Raw genomic sequence first — 18,066 nt, forward strand, 5'->3', positions numbered from 1 at the left:
GTTTCGGAGCAGCGCGTGATGGGAAGGGGTGACCCCGGTGCCGGACAGCGATCGCCCTTCGGTGATGGATGCAACAGGGGGGGTCCCAGTGTGTCCCCAAGGCCACCAGCCTCCCGCGCAGGCCGGGCGATGGAGAAGCCCTGGGAAATGCCGGCTGCCAGCACACATGCTCCTGCAGCTGCCGAAATCCCCACGGCCCGGCGGGGAGCCGTGGCCCCGCTCCCCCTTCCCACCCCATCCGAGGGGAAGCGCTCGCCGGTCCCGCTGATATCCCGGCCCTTCCTGCGTGCCGGGCAGGAAGGAGCTGCGAGGCCGCCCCCGGCTCCTCCTTATCTGCTCCCCGGCCCTTTGCCCCCGGCACCACCGGGCTCCCCGCTCCTGTGCTGGCATCCCGGTGCAGGGCGGGAGGGAGCTGGGGTGCCAAACCCATGGGTGTCCCGTATCCCGGGGGTCACGGCCCCGCGCAGCCCCATATCCCGGCAGAACCGGCGGCTACGGACCACGAAGCCGCGGCTCTGGCCATGCCTCCCCTTCCCCCCTTCCCTCGCCGGAGCGGGTTATTTGCATTCTTTATGTAAAAGAGATTTTATTATCGCCTTCTCCCAGCCCATCTCTATTCTGGTAATTGGAGTGGTATTAATTTCTGTGTGGCTGGGAGTTGATGGCGGTCCGGCGATGCTGCAGCGATAGGGTGTTCCTTTCGCACCAACCGCCGCGATAGCCCGTCTATCAGGCGCTCTGCAGGCTCTGCACTTATCAGGGATGGAGCTGGCGAAAAGGGAAACTCTGAGCAGCCTGAATTTTCTTTTTTATCTGGCAGGATCCGCCGTATGTCAGCAATGGCAGCCGCAAAGATGCGGCGCGGCGGGGCGGGGGGGGCAAGCGGGCTGCTCCCGGGCGCCTTTGTTTGCGCCCTGTGGGGTCTCGCCTTCCCCTGGCCCTTTTTGGGGGGCTACGGGGTCGTCCCCGCTATGGCTTTGCCCTCTGGGGCTCGAAAACTGCTGTTCGCGGGGTGCACCGCCGTGCCGGAGGCTCGGCAGCGCGGGGACGCGGCGTGCCAGGACCTCGCCGTGGGGCTCCTTGGCCCCGCGTGCCGGTGAGGGAGAAGGAGTATTTTGTTTTATCTTTGAAATGACCTTGTTCGCCGGAGGGGGCTGCCGCTCGCCCGGCTGATATGCAAATCCCTGGGAGCTGGAGGTTGTAATCCTCGGCTTGGGAGGCTCTACAGATGTGCCGCCCCTTCGGCCGGGGTGCTGAGACACCCCGACTCAGTTCTGCTTCCCAACAGGACCCCGGGACGGAGCGTGGCCAGGCTTCGTGCCCGCTCGTGCCAGCCACTTCATCCTCTGGCGGGGCCGGAGAGGGGACGCGCAACCTCCCCAATTCCCCCAATCCACCCCAAATTCCCCCAAACCTTTCCCCACAGTCCCGCCAGCAGCTCTCGGCCGTGCCCCAGGTTTCCATCTTTCCCACTCATTTTTGTTTGCCCTGGAGCAGGCCTGGTAGTGGATACTGTCGGGAGCAGCCGCAGCCTCCGGCTCCCCTCCCGGGGCTGTCCCCTCCCACCCCACCCCAGCCTCGCCATGTCAGGCCAATTTTCCCGGAGGGATAAGGTGAAAAGCTCCAACAAATTTCACGAACGTAGTGTTGGGATGGGAGAGTGAAGGAGAGCCGAGCCCCGCTGAAGGACAGGCTGCTCAACCACATTACAAGACACTGGAGAATCCCCACCAGAAGCTCCCAGGAGGCTGCAGCCCCTGGGAAGCCCGGCCGGCACTTGCCTTCCTGCAAGGTGGGATGAAGCTTTTTGCTTTTGTCCCTGTGGGGACACCGCCGGGCCACCCATAGGGAAGAGATGGAGCAGACAGGGCCAAACCCGGGGTGGCTTTTGCCTTGTCCCCCCCCGGCCGTGTCCCGCCACTCTCCCCAAAAGAGCAGCGGTCGCTCCCAGCGGTTTCCTCACCCCCTTTCCTACATCGGCTTCGCTATTGGGGTCCCTACCAAGATTTCTACCTCGCTGAGCCCCAAACCCCCACTGCCAGCTTGTCTGTTCGGGGTGTATTTAATTGCACCCGGGCGGTAACGATGGCTCCAGGTTAATTACAGACCGTGGCTCAGGTCCATCTCTCCCAGGACCAGGAATCCGGCCTCGACACCCCTGCATGTGGGGTGTCAGGATGCGCCGGAGCAACTTCTTATTTTTTAATGCATCTAATTAAAACTGCAAAGTTGTTTTTTTTTTTTTCCTTCCCCCCGCCTCCCCCTTCCCCTTTGCCTCCCGCTCGCCTTCGGTTGTGTTTATCTGCGCCGCGACTCCTGCCTGAATAATCTCCGGCTGCCCGGAGTTTGTCTTCAAACCTCAAGGTTTATTATCGGGGCGTGCAGGGCATGGCGAGGAGGGATGGCTCGTCCGGATGGCCGGCCCTGCGCCGCATCTGCCCCATCGCTCCCCCTTCCCCTCCGCCCTGGTATGTGTGGGTGGGAAAAATTATTCCAGCTATTTCTTTTTATCGCTGGGAGCCGGGCTGAGCAGCAGATAGTTGTGTTTGTGTTAGATTGCTGGGGGATGGCGACAAGCTGGGGTTCGGGGCAGTAGCCCCCCCCAAGGCGAGGGGTTTCCCGGGGTCCTGAACATCCCCCCGCCTGGCTTGTGTCCGGCAAAGCCGTGTGCCGGCACTGGCGGCAGCGGGATGTTTGGCATCAGGCTGGGGATGGTGCCAGCAGCAGCGGTGGCACCTGTCCTGGATTGGGGACGTCGAAGGGGACCCTGTCCCTGCTGGGGTCTCTGCCTGCAGGTCCCTGCCCTTGGTTCAGCCTCTGTCTGGGGACACCGATGGGGTGAAGGGATGCTCAGACTGGTTTGGGGACACCGATGGGGTGAAGGGATGCTCAGACTGGTTTGGGGACACCGATGGGGTGAAGGGATGCTCAGACTGGTTTGGGGACACCGATGGGGTGAAGGGATGCTCAGACTGGTTTGGGGACACCGATGGGGTGAAGGGATGCTCAGACTGGTTTGGGGACACCGATGGGGTGAAGGGATGCTCAGACTGGTTTGGGGACACCGATGGGGTGAAGGGATGCTCAGACTGGTTTGGGGACACCGATGGGGTGAAGGGATGCTCAGACTGGTTTGGGGACACCGATGGGGTGAAGGGATGCTCAGACTGGTTTGGGGACACCGATGGGGTGAAGGGATGCTCAGACTGGTTTGGGGACACCGATGGGGTGAAGGGATGCTCAGACTGGTTTGGGGACACCGATGGGGTGAAGGGATGCTCAGACTGGTTTGGGGACACCGATGGGGTGAAGGGATGCTCAGACTGGTTTGGGGACACCGATGGGGTGAAGGGATGCTCAGACTGGTTTGGGGACACCGATGGGGTGAAGGGATGCTCAGACTGGTTTGGGGACACTGCTGGGGTGAAGGGATGCTCAGACTGGTTTGGGGACACTGATGGGGTGAAGGGATGCTCAGACTGGTTTGGGGACATTGCTGAGGAGTGGAGGGATGCTCAGACCAGTTTGGGGACACTGCTGGGGTGGAGGGACACCCCTGAGTCGGGGAGCGCCGGGGGCTGTTGAGACGTGCAGGCAGCGTCCCCCTCTCTGTCCGCATCCTCCTTGCCATTTTCCCTTGGGAAAGGAAGGAAAATGTCTGGCATACCTGGGGTGAACGCCCTGAGACCCATGCTGCCTGGCTCAGCATGACTGACAGCTGTCAATCACTGCCACCTTGCCGCTCTGCCCTGGGCTGGATCTCTGGACCGGTGGGTTTTGGGCTTGGTGCGAAGCCGAGCTCTCACCCCCCAACTCCATCTGGGTGCTGCCCCCCCGGGGGTCCTCCCTCCCCCCCCGGCAGGGAGGCCCTGCCCGGCCCTGCGGCAGCGACCCCCCCAGTGCGGTCCCCTCCCCTTTCCGGAGGGGATATCTGCCCTCTGCATCGGCTCCGGGCCCCTTCGCTCCCCTTCCTCCCCACCCCGGCTTCCTGCCCCCCCCAGTGCACCCCTACCCGCTGCCTGGCACCAGCCTGGGCAGGGCTGGGGGGTCCCAGCAGCCCCAAGAGCAGGGACAGGGGGACCCTGGCAAGGGGGTCTGGCCACCCCTGGCAGCTCCGGGGGATCCGGGAATTTTTCCTCCTTCCCATCCTCCCTTAGCGCTCTCTGATGTTATTCCCGGTATTTATTCCTTTCCCCCTCCCCGCGGGCACAACTCCCATTTATTTCCCGGGATGGCGACCCCCTTGCGATGGGGACCCCCCTCGGGGCCACATCCCGGCACGACACAGCAACACCCCAAACACAAACGTCCCGGGGAGGCTTATCGGGACGCATCCTGCTGGGGCAGGGCACCCCGGCTTACGCGGGGCATGAAGGAAGGGCGATCCGCGGGCAACGCGTGGCACGGCCAGTGCCCGCCCCGCTGCCAGCGCCTGCCAGCTGTGCGCCACAGCTGGCGAGCGGGGTGCCCGGCCCTTTTGGGGTGCAGTACCTCCCCAAGTGCCATCACCCCCTCCCCAGCCCCCCCGGGCGCTGGGAGGTGCCCGCTCTGCTCTCCGGGGTAGGTCACAGCTCCTCCATTAACCGAGGGCAGGGTTCAGCCCGATAAAGATTTGCTTTTGTACTCTGTCAAAAAAAAAAAAAAAAATCAATAAATTGCAAGCGATGGGTGGGAGCGATAAAGGCAGAAATCTCCCCTCGGCTCCCGCCCCGCCGGGGCGGCGGGGTGCTCCCCTGCACCCTAAAGTGGCGGGGTGGGGGGCAAAGCCGGCAGCAGCCCAGCTCTCCCGCAACCATCCCCTCCCGATCCATGGCAGCTCGACCAGAGCAACCCCAGGCTGAGCCCAAGCAGGCGCAGCCCAGCAAGGCTCGAATTTAAACCCTCCTCGCTCCTTTGTCGTCCCCAAGGCTGCCCTGATTACTCGAGCACCCGGGACGGCAAAGCCGGGATAATCTCCTTAGCCCCTTTGGAGAGATTTCCCTTTGTGAGCGGAGGTGAAGAGTGGAGATGCTGCGTGTTCGCAGCTTAAGACTCTTCCCAATCGGCTCCCTCCATCTTATCGGAGCGGTGCCATCACATCATTTCGCTAGTTGAGTTGTCAGGATTTATTCCTTCCGCCGCGCGCTCGCCGCTTCTAAAAACAGCAGCTGGGGTGTGCGGCGGGGCCGGGCCGGGGGAGCCGGGGCTTCTCCAGCTCGGCTTTCCCCGGGCGGGAGCGGGAGAGCCACGGGAGGTTGGGTACCGATGGATGGGTGGGTGGATGGATGGATGGATGGATGGATGGATGGAGCCGTCCTCCCTCCCCCTTGGGGTTTCCCGTGCTGCAGGGACGTCCCGCACGTGCTGGGATGGGAGCAAGGACCACCCAGTTCATCCCCGTTCTCCCAGACTCTGTATCCCCAGGGCTCATGCGGGGGCCGTACCCGGCGTTGCGGCCCCCCCGGAGCCAGGCGCAAAGCGCTGTATTAATAGGAGCGGCGCGGCTGATGCTGGGACGCGGTCCCGTGACGCCCCGATAGCAGTATTTATCCAGATAGTATCCAGGCAGCTGCAAACACTCCGGGACCTCCGAGCCCGGATCCCCGCCGAGGGGCAGAGCCGGTTCATTCGGATTTGATCAAAGTCACGCGGATGCGGTTGGGGCGAGGGATGTGGGAGCCGCTTGGGATGGGACCAGTGGGTTTGCCCGGGACTGGCCAGGCACCCTCTGCTCTTCCCTCCTGCTCGCTCCCCAGGGAAAGCACATGCGGATGCATGGACGCGGCTGCACGTCCGGAGCATCCAGCAGCAAACCTGGGTGGCCGCAGGAGCCGGCCCGGCTCGGCACAGCTCCCGGTGGTGCATCCTCGCCCAGCGGTGCTATTTATTTCCCCGGCCACATGGATGTCGTGGGTCGCATGCAGAATTTCATCTTCATCACCCCCCGGTCCTACGTTCACCCCGTGCCGGAGGAATATGCAACCGTGTTGCACGGTGATGCCTCACCGGCACCATGCAACCCCGCAGGCTTCTTCCCTCCCCGTGTGCCCACCCCGGACCCCCAGGTCCCCGGGGACTCGGGTGCCAGCCGTGCCTTCTCAGCCATTGATCGCCCGATGCATGGCCGCGGCGCGATGACGGGATTAATCTTTGCTCTCCGGCACAGCTCAGCCTATTTCTTTGAAATCTCTCGATGGGGAGATAAGCCCAGGCGCAGCGCTGGGCGAGCAGGCACTGTCGGTCCCGGGGGGCAGGGAGCAGCCCCGGTACCCCGTGTTTTGGCAGCGGGCAGAGCACCGGGGTCCATGCCACGCCACGCAGGTGCCCGCCTGGGGCTTTTTCCTCTCCTTCCTTCCTTTCTGCTGCTTTTCTTTGCGACCCAAAGCAAACGGCCGGGTCCCTGCCCGATTTGGTTAATGATCTGGGAGATAAACCCTCCTGCGATAACGGCGCGGCACCGCCTGGCCGGGACCGATGGCCAGGTGAGATACCCGGGGTGGTGTTCACCTGCCGGGGGGGGATCCCGCGGGGAGGGCAGCACTGGAGCAGCGCCCGCGGACTTTGCTCCCCACCGCTCGCCGGGGAGGCTGCTGGGGGGCAGCCGGGGCACCCCACGGGCTGGCGCCAGCTCTTCCCAACCTCCCCAGGTCACAGGCAGGGCAACGTGGCCAAATCCGGCGCCATCGGAGCGCAGGGATGGGGCTCACTCCCTGCTGCGTGGTTGTCCCCGCGTGGGGACACGGTTTGCTCGCTCGCTTTGGGCTTTGTTCCCAAAGTGTGGACAATGTGAACACGCAGCATCTCCCAGGCCGCCCCATCCCGGCTCGGCATCGTTTTCGCCGTGCCAAGGAAGAAACACAGCAATGCCGCCTGTTTAATTTGGAAATCACCTTTTTCCTCCTCTTTTTTCTGTATCATTGTGGGCGCAGCTGGGTACCGCAGGGGCTCCGGCAGCATCCCCGGCCGGGCGCAGGGACACCCATCGGGACAGAGAACTGCTCAGCACCGCTGGCCGGGGTTCCCCACCGCCCCGTTTTCGGGCTGACACTGGCAGATTGGGCCACCAGCCGGTGCCGTGGCCATCGGGCGCTGGCGGGGAGCGGGGCCGGCTCCGGCAACACTATTTTTGTCCCCCTGTCTGGAACGGTTTTCTCTTTATCAGCGCCTGCGTGTTTTCTCTGCTGGGGATTGATACACAGAAGATGAAGTGCTCTGACATGGGAAGTGTCAGGCGAACGCTCTTATCTCGGAGACATGGTCTCCTGACCCAAACGCCGCTGATTACCAGTGAGACGGGGGGAAGGGGGGGCAAAAGGGGGGGGCACAGAGGGGGGGGAGGTGGCGGTTGGGCTCCGTTCCCCGAAAGCAGCCAGGCTCTACGGGGTGGCAAAACCAGCGGGGAGCCACCACCGTTGGGGTTCTCCTGGGGATTTGGGGGTTTGCAGTCCCCTCCCCAGAGCCGGAGGTGGGGGTGAGGGCTGGTGGCCTGGGGATGCTGGGACTGGGCTGGAGGGAGCCCGGCACCCCAGCAGCATGTCTGGAGTCAGCAGGGAACCGGGCATTGGAAACACGGAGCAACATGCACCGTGCAAGGGTCTGACTGCCCCACTCAGCCCCGAGGCCCCGTTGATGGCCGCATCCTGCTCCCTGCCTGCCCCCGGGTCCTTCACGGGAGGGACCAGCCGGGCGAGGGTCTGCTGCTGACCCTTCTCGGTGTCAGTTCGTGCCAGGGGATAAATCCCATCAGCTCCTCAAAGGCTCCAGCCCTCTGCCCTCCTCCCTGTCCCAAGATGGACCTGGTGGAGGCACGGGCAGAGGGATGCCGAGGACGCAGGGACGCCAGGGACGCGGGGCAGACAGAGCCAGCGCCATGCTCACTCCCGAAACCACTTTGCTGGGGATGAAATCCCAGCGAAATGGAACCGGGATCCCTGCAGCCGGGGCAGCTTTCTGAGCGTACCAGCTCCAAGCCAGCGCCGAGGGCTCCCAGGTCGCAGGCACCGAGGCGCTGCGGGCAGGAGGTGCCGCGGGGAGGGGAGGGCAGGCAGCCCTGCCTGCACCCCGGCAGGGCAGAGGAGCTGCGGGCAGAGCGCATCTCTCCGCTGGCCGGCACGTGCTGGAGGCTGCGGCATGGGGATGGAGGGTGGCACGTGCCTAAGCACGAGGACCAGCCTGGTGACCGCAAAGACTTCGGGTCCTTCAACACCTTCGCAGACCTTTTCTCCAGCCCACCTCCCGGCGGGCGGTGGGTTTTACCGAGGGGCACCGGCCGCTTCCCTGGGACGCGCCCAGAGCCACGTCCCCGGTGACACAGGGCTTCCTCGGCGGACAGCAGGGACCTGCGGGTGACAGTGGGACCTGGGCGATAGTGAGCGCCACCAACCCGCGCTCACCACCCAGAGCTTCCAGTCGCTCACCTTAACTCACCCCAGCGCCGAGAGGATCCAGATGTCAGCCCGGCTAATAAACACATCAGATTTCAATCTCCGCAGCCATGGGATCGCTTTATCCTCCCCGCGCTTCCAGCTCGGAAAGCAATTTTGCCCTCAAACGAACGCAGCCTCCTCCCCGCCCACAGGACCTGGGCACCGGCTGCGTCTGCTACGGTGCCCTCAAAGGACGCGGCTCCGGGCACGTGGCTTTAGGGGGGCTCTTTTCGCTGGCATGGTCGTGAAGGGACCCCACTTCTGCCCCAGAGCACCGTTGGGTGCTAGGAGCCTTCCCAGCCGCAGATGGGTGCCCTGGGCACCCTGCCTCGCTGGTGACACGGTGTTTGGCTCGCTGTCCTTGGGGAGCATGTTGGGTTTTGGGGTGCAGCATCCGGCCCCTTCCCACCACGCGGTGAGGGCCAGCCAGCGCACATCCATCTGCGTATTGGTTACCTGCCATCTTATCTGCGCTCTGAAAGACAAAAGCACAGTTAAAACATTTTAGAGCAGCCTTCATAGCGTATTAACATGTTATCTAACCCATTAAACCAGAGGCTTATCAGATAATCAAAGCCATTAAGCCCTGAAACTGCTGCAACTTTGGGTGCGGGGATGGGAAATGCTCCTTCCGCTCCACCACCGTGCTGTGCCGGGACCCCCTGTGCCATGCCCGGACCTCCCCGGCGAGCGACCGGATCCCACTCACCCACCCACCCACTGCGGCCACGCAGCCCTGGGGCACCCACCAGCAGCTCTCGGCTCCAAGTGGGTGCCCATGTCCCCAGGGACTTGGGGCTGCCACGGGCCGGGGGTCCGGCTGGGGGGCATCGCGCTGATGCTGTGCCTGTCTCCCTGCAGATGAGCTGGATCTGACCGTGCAGGAGGGGGAGAGGCGGGTGCGAACCCGCAGGAGCCTTCCCGAGGGCTTCTCCTGGGGACCCTTCCAGGGCAGCATCCACAGCGAGACAGCATCACCGGGGCACGGCGAGACGGTAAGGAGCAATGCTGCCGCGGGCTGCCGGGCAGGGCAGGGAAAGTCCTGAGGAGACAACTTGTTTGGGGAAAGGAATTGGTTTGGGAGGGCTTTTCCCTTCCTGAGCTCCCGACCCCTTGGGAATCACCCAGTCTGGGTGCCCAGGAGGTTTCCTTGCCATACGCTGCCCACCGCCCCGCGATCAGAGCATCCCCTGTGGGATGCTGGCCGTCCCCTCCTGCGCATGGCTGCAGGCAAGCAGGCTGCTTGGTGGCACGTGTGTCCTCACAGAGGAGATGGGGTCTGGGTTTCCCACCCCAGATTTGCTCCCAGGGGATTCCGGTTGTGCCTGGAAAGCGCCAGGGCTCTGCAGCCTGCGGCGAAGGGGCCGGAGAGGAGGGAGCGCGGGGCACCGGGCAGCTGGCGGTGGCAGGAGCACACCATCGGCCGCACGCTGCGCCGGGGCGAGCGTTGGGAGGGGCGTGTGTGCGTATGCCTGAGTGTGCATGGGTGTGCACACGGGGAGGGGGTGCGTGCACATGGGGGTGTTGTAGGTGCTGGATCCTCGCATCCCAGCCACGTCCTTCCCCATGCATCCCCCCACAGCCGCACGCGGGCAGCTCCAGCCCAGGGTCTTCGAGGCCGGAGGATCTCGCCCGGGCTCCATCCCCACCTCCTCCTCTCTCCCTCGCTCTTTTTTCTTTTTTTTTCTCTTTTTTTTTTTTTTTTAGCTCAGGCCCGTTTATCTTTGCCGAATTAAATCCTTGATTAACCCTTATCTGCCCAGTTTGGCTCCCTATCTCCCGGTTGGCGCCGTGTGTCCAGACACCCGGTACAGGATGATTGATTTCTTAAAGATATGCGCGGCTTTTTTCTGATACTTCATTTATTGTCTAAATATTTTTGCTCCCATTTCAGCAGCTCCCTTATCGAGCCCGGCTGATGATTCCCAGCCCTGCTCTCCTCCGCCGCTCGCCTCCCTCCCTATCTCTGCTCGGGGAAGCGAGGAAGGAATCGCAGCCCCATCCCTGATACCGGCTGTCGCCCTCGGGTCCCTTCGTCTTTGTTGCTGGCGGCAGGGGCGGGGTGCAGGGGGTCTCCCCCAAATCCTGCCGGGCTCTGCTGTCCATCTCCGTGCGGGAGATTATCCCCTCCTGGGGTTTTAGTGAGAACTGGGAACACTGGGTGGCTTTAATGCCTCCGTGGCATGGAGCATCGCGTGTGCCCATTGCTGCACTGATGGAGGAGAAGGAGAAAGAGGAGGAGGAGGAGGAGAAGGAGGAGGAGGAAGATGCCTCCTTGCCCCCCAGCTGATCCCATGGGGCTCCCCAAAACCAGCCTTGCTTGGGAGGGTGTGCAAACCCACCGGCAGCGCCAGCCCCGGGGTGCCAAGGGATGATGGAGCCCTGCGTGCCAGCTCACCCCTGGCTGTCCCCCCCCAGTCCATCTCTGCCCTGCGTCCCCCCCGGCTGCCCGGCCCCGGGGCGATGCCCACAGAGCGGGGACAGCGAGGGCACAGGGCCGCCCCCGGTAACACCGCCCCGGCGGATGCGGAGCAGATAGGATTTCCGATGGTTATCGGGCCGGTGCGGAGCAGAGACACTGACCTCTTTGTTCCAGGGAGAACAAGGAAGGGCTGGACGCAGGGGCTGGGGCCACCGAGGGGAGCCGGGGCGGGCGTCCTGGGGTGCTGCGAGCACCCTGGGGTGCTGTGGGGTGCCTGGACGCCGCAGGGGCCTCCCTCCATCGGGGGGTACCCACAGGTCGCCCCATGCACGGAGTAAATCTGCAAAAACACCGCAGAGACCCTCCTCTCCCTCCTGGCCTTGGAGTGGGACATGGAGGGGCCACCACGGTCCCCGAGGGAGCTCAGCCCATGTGCCACCAGCAGCACCCGTTCCCGTGTCCCATGCAGGGGGGGGTCCCTAAGCCCCCAGCCCCATTTCGCACCCGCTGTCCGCAGGGGCAGGCAGGTTCCTGCAGCAGCAGCGGCGTACGGGCGCTGCGTGTGCACCCGCGTGTGCGAGTGCCTGCACGCGTGTGCACGTGGGGTTTATCACGCTGCCGGCACTCGGCTCCCGGCGGTGATAAGGCCTCAACCGGCTGCGACTGTCAGGCTGAGTTGGAGGGTTTAGAAATATTGGGACGAATAATTAGATTTCATATCGTTACCGCGGCAGCCATCGGAGGATCAGGCAGATTAATTCCCCCCACTCCCCATTCTCCTCATTAATATTCATTAGAGATGCGGGAAGGCAGAGCCGGGTGTAGGCTGAGCAGGGAGCACCGCGACCCCCCGCTGCCAGCCCCCCACCCTGACCCCGGCTCGTTTCGGGGAGCGGTGCTCACCCCCCCTCTCCCTGCCCTCAGCAGAGCCCGCCCGTGACGCTGGTGCTGGGGGACGAGAGCTGCTGGCTGTCCCGGCTGCCCCTCGTGCCCGGAGAGCCCGACGCCAACACCGTCATCTACAGGAAGGGTTGGTACCGGCGCCGCGCGTCCCCGTGCCGGGAGGGGGGTCCTGGGGGGGACCGGAGATGGCTGCCCTGGCACTTGGGTGAGGGATGGGGTGCTGCTGCGGAGGGGTGGATGCCTGTCCCCATCCATCCCAGCACCAGCCGTGCCCCCAGTCCGCTGCCGGTGCTGGGGCCCATGGCCCCCCCACACCAGCGTCTGCTCCTCCGCCTCCTCCGTGACCCACCGCTGGCAGTCCCTGGGGCTTGTCCCCTTGTCCCAGCCCTCGCCGGCTGTCTGGCTGCCAGGGGGTATGAGGAGGGTCCCAGCACGCAGTGGCTGGTGCAAATGTTGGTGCAAGCGTTCGTGCAAGCGTTACAGCACAGGTGCAAGCATGCAGCTGGGGCGAGACTCAGCGCAAGCGAGGGTGCAAGGCTCGGTGCAAGCGTTACTGCACGTATTGGTGTACGACTCAGCGCAAGCATTGGTGCGAGACTCAGTGCAAGCATTACTGCATGCGTTGGTGCAAGTGTTGGTGCAAGCATTACTGTATGCATTGGTGCAAGTGTTGGTGCAAGCATTACCGCATGCGTTGGTGCGAGTGTTGGTGTGAGCATTGGTGCACGCATTGGGGTAAGACTCAGTGCACGCATTGGTGCAAGGCTCCGTGCAAGACTCCGAGCAAGCATCGGTGCAAGACTCCGTGCAAGCATTACTGCAAGCATGGGTGCAAGCATGGTGCAAGACCGAGCGGCAGCCTCCCGGCAGGCAGGGCCGTGCCAGGCAGCGCTCCGGCGCAGGCAGACACCGCCATCTCCAGGCAGGCCAGGGCTCAGCCATGGCCAGGAGGAAGCACCGGGTGCTGCCGGGACAGCGGGGACAGGGGCAGAGGGGGACAGGGGGGGCCCAGAGCCATGCAGGCAGCAGCACAGCAGCAGGATGGGGGTCCGGGGGGGGTCTATGCTGACTGCTGCCCCGCGTTCCCCCCCCAGATGAAGCCCTGTGGTGCCGGACGACGCGTGCCCTGCGGGAGGACGAGGCGGTGTGCGCCTTCGTGGTGGCGGAACCGCCGGCCATCCCCAACCACCACGCGGTGAAAGCGGAGCCCAGCGAGTCGCCGTACCCGGCCGCGCTGCACTCAGACATCCAGCTGCTGCCGCAGCAAGCCGGCATGGCCGCCATCCTGGCCACCGCCGTGGTGAACAGTGAGTCCCCGGGGACGGAGGGTGTGGCGGGAGGGGGACATGGTGCAGCCCGCGGGGCCAGGACCGCGCCAGGGGTCCCCAGCCCATCATGCAAGTGGTGTATGTCCCCTCCTTGTCCCTTCCCCACCGCAGAGGATGTCTTCCCGTGCAAGGACTGTGGGATCTGGTACCGGAGCGAGCGCAACCTGCAAGCCCACCTGATGTACTACTGTGCCAGCCGGCAGAGCGCCGGCTCGCCCGCCCTGGAGGAGAAGCCCAAGGAGACCTACCCCAACGAGCGCGTCTGCCCCTTCCCCCAGTGCAAGAAGAGCTGCCCCAGCGCCAGCTCCCTGGAGATCCACATGCGGAGCCATAGCGGTACGGCACAGCACGGCGCGGCATGGCGCGCTGCTGCAGCCTGGGGACACCGAGCCACATGCAAGGACCCCAGGAGCCAGAGGGGCAGGGAGGCTGCGGGGCTGCAGCACCAGTTAGATGAGGTTCTCCCCCAAGTTGGGTTACTGGTTTGGGGCCGCTCGCTTGTAGGTCTTCCCCTGTCTCAGCCCTGTAAAGACGAAGGGAGCATCCTGCTTCCCGCAGCCGGTGCCCTCCTGGCCGGCACGGCCCCATGGCGTGTCCCTGTGGTCCTTGTCCCCCTTCCCTCTGCGCTGAGGTGTCCGCCTGTCCGTCCATCCTGCAGGAGAGCGGCCGTTTGTCTGCCTGATCTGCCTGTCCGCCTTCACCACGAAAGCCAACTGCGAGCGTCACCTGAAGGTGCACACGGACACCCTGAACGGTGAGTGAACGCTGCCCGGCGTCCCCGTGGGGACACCCCTGTCCCCTCCAGCACAGCCTGAGGATGGGGACCCGCTCCCCACGGGTCTCTGCCTGCCCTGCCGGCTGCCATCCTGCCCGCTCAGCCCCGTGCCGCGTCCCTCGCAGGCGTCTGCCACAGCTGCGGCTTCATCTCCACCACGAGGGACATCCTCTACAGCCACCTGGTCACCAACCACATGATCTGCCAGCCGGGCTCCAAGGGAGAGGTGTACTCGCCGGGGCCAGCCCTGCCCGCCGCCAAACCCCTCGCCCCCGGTGGGTACCGCGGGCTGCGGCCACGGGGGGACGTGTGCCAGCGCCCCGCGCAGAGCCTGGCATTGCCACGGAGGGCTGCGGCCCCAAATGGCTCTGGCAGCAGGGAGGGAGCTGGGGGACGGGGCGAGCATCCCTGTGCCGGGGATGTCGGGTAACGCCGGTGCGTCTCTCCCTTCGGCAGGGCTAAGCCAGACGAACAACGCGCCCCTGCGGAAGTGCAGCCTGCCGGCGTTCCTGCCCGAGGGGCTGCCGGCACTGCCGCAGCACGTGGTGCTGCACGGCCCCCTGCCCGCCCCACCGCCTGGCCCCGACGCCGTGCCCCCCCCAGCACAGCCCGCCTCGCCCTCCGATGCCAGGGCCGGCAAGCTCTCACCACCCGCCCAGCCGCAGAACGGGGAAGGTCCGTCATCATCCTCCTCCTCCTCTTCCTCCTCCGGCGAGGCCGTCCGCATCAAGGAGGAGCCCACCGGCAGCCCGGCGAGTGAGGCGGAGGCGCCGAAAAGCAGCGGCCCCGGGGAGGGGGGCGGCAGCCCCAACGCCTGCTCCCGGACCTCGTCCCCCCGCAGCCTGCCCTCGGCGAAGGTCAAGTCGGAGCTCGCCAGCCCCACGCCGGGCTCCAGCCCAGTGCCCAGTGAGCCAGGGACGGGCACGGCCGGCGGCACCATCTTCCTACCCCAGTATGTGTTCGGCCACGAAGCCGCGGTGGTACCGCAGGCGTCGGAGATCCTGGCGAAGATGTCGGAGCTGGTGCACAGCCGGCTGAAGCAGGGCCACGGCAGCGCGGTGCCGCCCGCCATCTACGCCGGCACGCCGGTGCCCAAGGGTGCCACGTGCTTCGAGTGCGAGATCACCTTCAACAACATCAACAACTACTACGTGCACAAACGCCTCTACTGCTCCAGCCGGCACCTCGCCGAGGACAGCCCCCCCGGGGCGCGCAAGCTCAAAGCCCCCCCTGGGGCACCCAAGGGTCCTCCCACCCCGGGGACGCTGCTTTCCCCCCCAGCGGGCGACGGGCAGGGGACGCCGGCAGGGGATGGGGACACCGGCCGGGATGCCACACCGCCGGCCGCCCCGCCGGAGGTGAAAGTGGAAGAGGGGGGCAGCAAAGCGGGGTCCCCCGAGGCGGAGGGGGGGTCGGGGCGGTGCAGCGAGGACAGCCAGAGCCCCGGCAGCTCGGCGGGGGACGAGGGGGACGAGGACCCCAGCAAGACGCTGTGTGAGGCGTGCAACATCCGCTTCAGCCGCCACGAGACCTACGTGGTGCACAAGCGTTTCTACTGCGCCTCCCGCCACGATCCCCCCCTCCGCCGCCCCAGCGCCCCCAAAGTCCCCTTCCTGCCCCAGCCCCTCCGCACCCGCAAACGCCGCAAGCTCTACGAGATTCACGGGGCCGCTCACCGCCCCACCGAACCCCCGCCGGCCCCCGAGCCGCCGCCGGCCCCCGACCCTCCGGGGGCTGCCCCCTCGCCCCGCTCCAGCCCGGATGCCGATGGTCCCATCGACCTGAGCAAGAAGCCGCGGCGGCAGGGCGAACCAGCGCCGGCACCGCTGCTACCCTTGGCCGACTACCACGAATGCACTGCCTGCCGCATCAGCTTCAACAGCCTCGACAGCTACCTGGCCCACAAGAAATACCAGTGCCCGGCCACCCCGCTGCAGCCCCGCACCCTCGAGCACCTCCAGAAGATGAAGGGGGCCATGCCCGCCCCCCTCAAGGGTCGGCGCAGCCCCGGCAGCCCCAGCGAGGGGGACCCCGAAGGCGTGCGGGTGAGGGCGGCTCCAGCGGGGAGCCCCGGCATCCCCTACCCCGGTGCGTCCGGGGCGGACTCGCTGCAGCGTTACCCCAAAGGTCCCCTGCCGCCCCCGGGGACGAAGGGACCCCTCTCCGCCTGTCCCTACTGTCCCCTCAACGGGGCCATCAAGGGCGACCTCCTCGAGCACTTCCGTAATGCCCACGGGCTCTTCGTGGCCAAGCCGGCGGCGGCCGGGCAGGGGCTCCCCGACCCCTCGGTGCCCGGTGCCGGCAGGACGCCCGAGCCCCCGCTGCCCGCGGCATCGCCCCCCCACCCGCCTGCCCCCCGTCTCCGCCGGGACAGCTTCAACGGCAAGGAGGGTCGGGATGGCAGCGGCAGCCCCCGGCCCCCCGCCTCACCCCGGCCCCCCGCTTCGCCTGGGGCCCCCGAGGGACTGCGGGAAGCTGCCCGCAAGCCCCCCACGCCCCCCACCTACACGGACAGGGGGGTGCAGACCCCCCCGGCCAAGGCTGTGCCCGGCCCGGTGCCCAATGGCAACCACAGGTACTGTCGCCTCTGTAACATCAAGTTCAGCAGCCTCTCCACCTTCATCGCCCACAAGAAGTATTACTGTTCCTCCCACGCCGCCGAGCACGTCAAGTAAAGCCCCCCCGCTGTCCCCCACCACTGCTTGGGGGGGGCTGCAGGGGCTGGGGGACCAGGAACCGATGGCCAGCACCCCCGCCTTGAAGGGATCAGGGTGATGGAGGACTCCCGGGAGGCTCTGCCACGGTGGCTTCAGCATCCGGAGGTCCCTCCGGTAGCCCAAAACTTCACCCTGGGTTGGGGGTCCCGCACGTGGCGGGCCGAGGACCCTGGGCGGGGGGGAGCGCGGTGCTGGTGGGGAGCCCCTACCTCTGCCGCAGCCAGGGCTGATGCTGCAGGGAAACTGAGGCAGGGGGAATGCGCATGGCCCTGCCCCAGCCAGGGGGCTGCGGGGGGGCTCTGCCCCCAAGGTAGACACTACAGGGATGGGGAGGGGGCACAGCACAGCTGGGCTTGGACCTGGGCACCCTAGGAAGTGTGTGGGTGCCCCCCGCCACAGACTGGACCCTGCAAGGAGGTGGCACTGAAGGCGAGGATGAAGCAACCCTGGGAACCATGTGTATAAGCGTGTACAGAAATAAATATGTCTAATACAGCCAGGCTACCGCCTGCATGCGGGTGGGGGACACTGCGGGGGCTGGCAGGGCCACCGTCACCCCGTGGGGTCAGGGGCATCGGGATGGGGACGTCGGATGCGTATAACCATGGGGTGGCAGGGACAGCCTGCAATAGCGGGGCAGAGCATGGCAGCCCCATTGCCGTCACTGGCACCCCTGGGTGGCACATGTCTGTGCCACGGGGCAACGCAGCCACTAGCCCCCAGGCTGGGCTCCAGCTGGTGCTGGGCTGCAGGCTGAGGGCTTGTTAATTATCAGGCTAATGAAAACCCCCCCAGCCACAGGTGGGTTGTGTTGCCCCGAGCTCAGCTCAGGTCTCTGCCACAGTGGCTGTTCCCACACTGGAGCCCCAGACCCCTGCGGGGGGTCCCCAGGTGAGTATGGCTCGGGTCCCGTGGCCCCTGCGCTGCATCACGGGGGGGATGCCCCTAAGCACCCCTTCTCTCACCTCCGCACAGCGCACCCCAGTGCTTCCCAGTCCAGTGCAGGTGGGCAGTGGGTTGTTCCCCTCTGTTCCAGCTTGGCACTCTGGCTAGCAGGGCATGCACTTTGGGGACCCAGTCTGGGCTCCCCCCCAGGGACAGCCACCCCCCAGCTCAGTATAACCCAGTGTCACCCCAGGCGCTGTTTTGTTTCCCAGTCTGGTATCCCTGGAGCTGTGGGGTGGTTGCAGTCCCCATGGAGCACATCCACGGGGTTGCACGAGGCTGGGGCTGCCAAGCAGGCCAGAGATCCCGGGGGCTAAAACAGCCCCCCCCAGGGCAAGAGGGGTGCACCCTCCCCTCTTTGTGGCTTGCCAGGGTGCTGGGGTGACAGGGAAGAGGAGGAAGGCAGCAGCTCCCTCGGGGAGCGCTTACGACAGGTCCCCTCCTTGCACCACCGCCCAGTGCAGCCCCAGTGTGCCAAGTAGGGCAAGTGGCTGACCCCCCCCGCCCCAGCAGAAAAGAGACAAGCCACAGCTGGGGGGTCACAAGAGCTTTACTTAAATAAATATATTTA

The 18,066-nt window shown here is 65.6% G+C and overlaps 1 protein-coding gene across 2 annotated transcripts in view; it reads left to right on the forward strand.

The window, feature by feature from the left end:
* ZFPM1 (zinc finger protein, FOG family member 1) overlaps positions 1–17,036 on the forward strand; it is a 36,158-nt gene extending 19,122 nt beyond the window's left edge. The window contains exons 4-10 of one of the 2 annotated variants that reach the window (XM_059824711.1): positions 9,267–9,400; positions 11,752–11,857; positions 12,825–13,037; positions 13,170–13,394; positions 13,717–13,812; positions 13,959–14,108; positions 14,290–17,036. In XM_059824711.1, the coding sequence (XP_059680694.1) occupies positions 9,267–9,400; positions 11,752–11,857; positions 12,825–13,037; positions 13,170–13,394; positions 13,717–13,812; positions 13,959–14,108; positions 14,290–16,508 (3,143 nt within the window). In that variant the 3' untranslated portion in view covers positions 16,509–17,036. The remainder of the gene's footprint in view (positions 1–9,266; positions 9,401–11,751; positions 11,858–12,824; positions 13,038–13,169; positions 13,395–13,716; positions 13,813–13,958; positions 14,109–14,289) is intronic. The other variant, XM_059824712.1, reaches the window with a different exon arrangement.
* The last annotated feature ends 1,030 nt before the right edge of the window (positions 17,037–18,066 follow it).

Source organism: Gavia stellata, chromosome 15 (assembly GCF_030936135.1).
Source record: "Gavia stellata isolate bGavSte3 chromosome 15, bGavSte3.hap2, whole genome shotgun sequence".
NCBI lineage: Eukaryota > Metazoa > Chordata > Aves > Gaviiformes > Gaviidae > Gavia > Gavia stellata.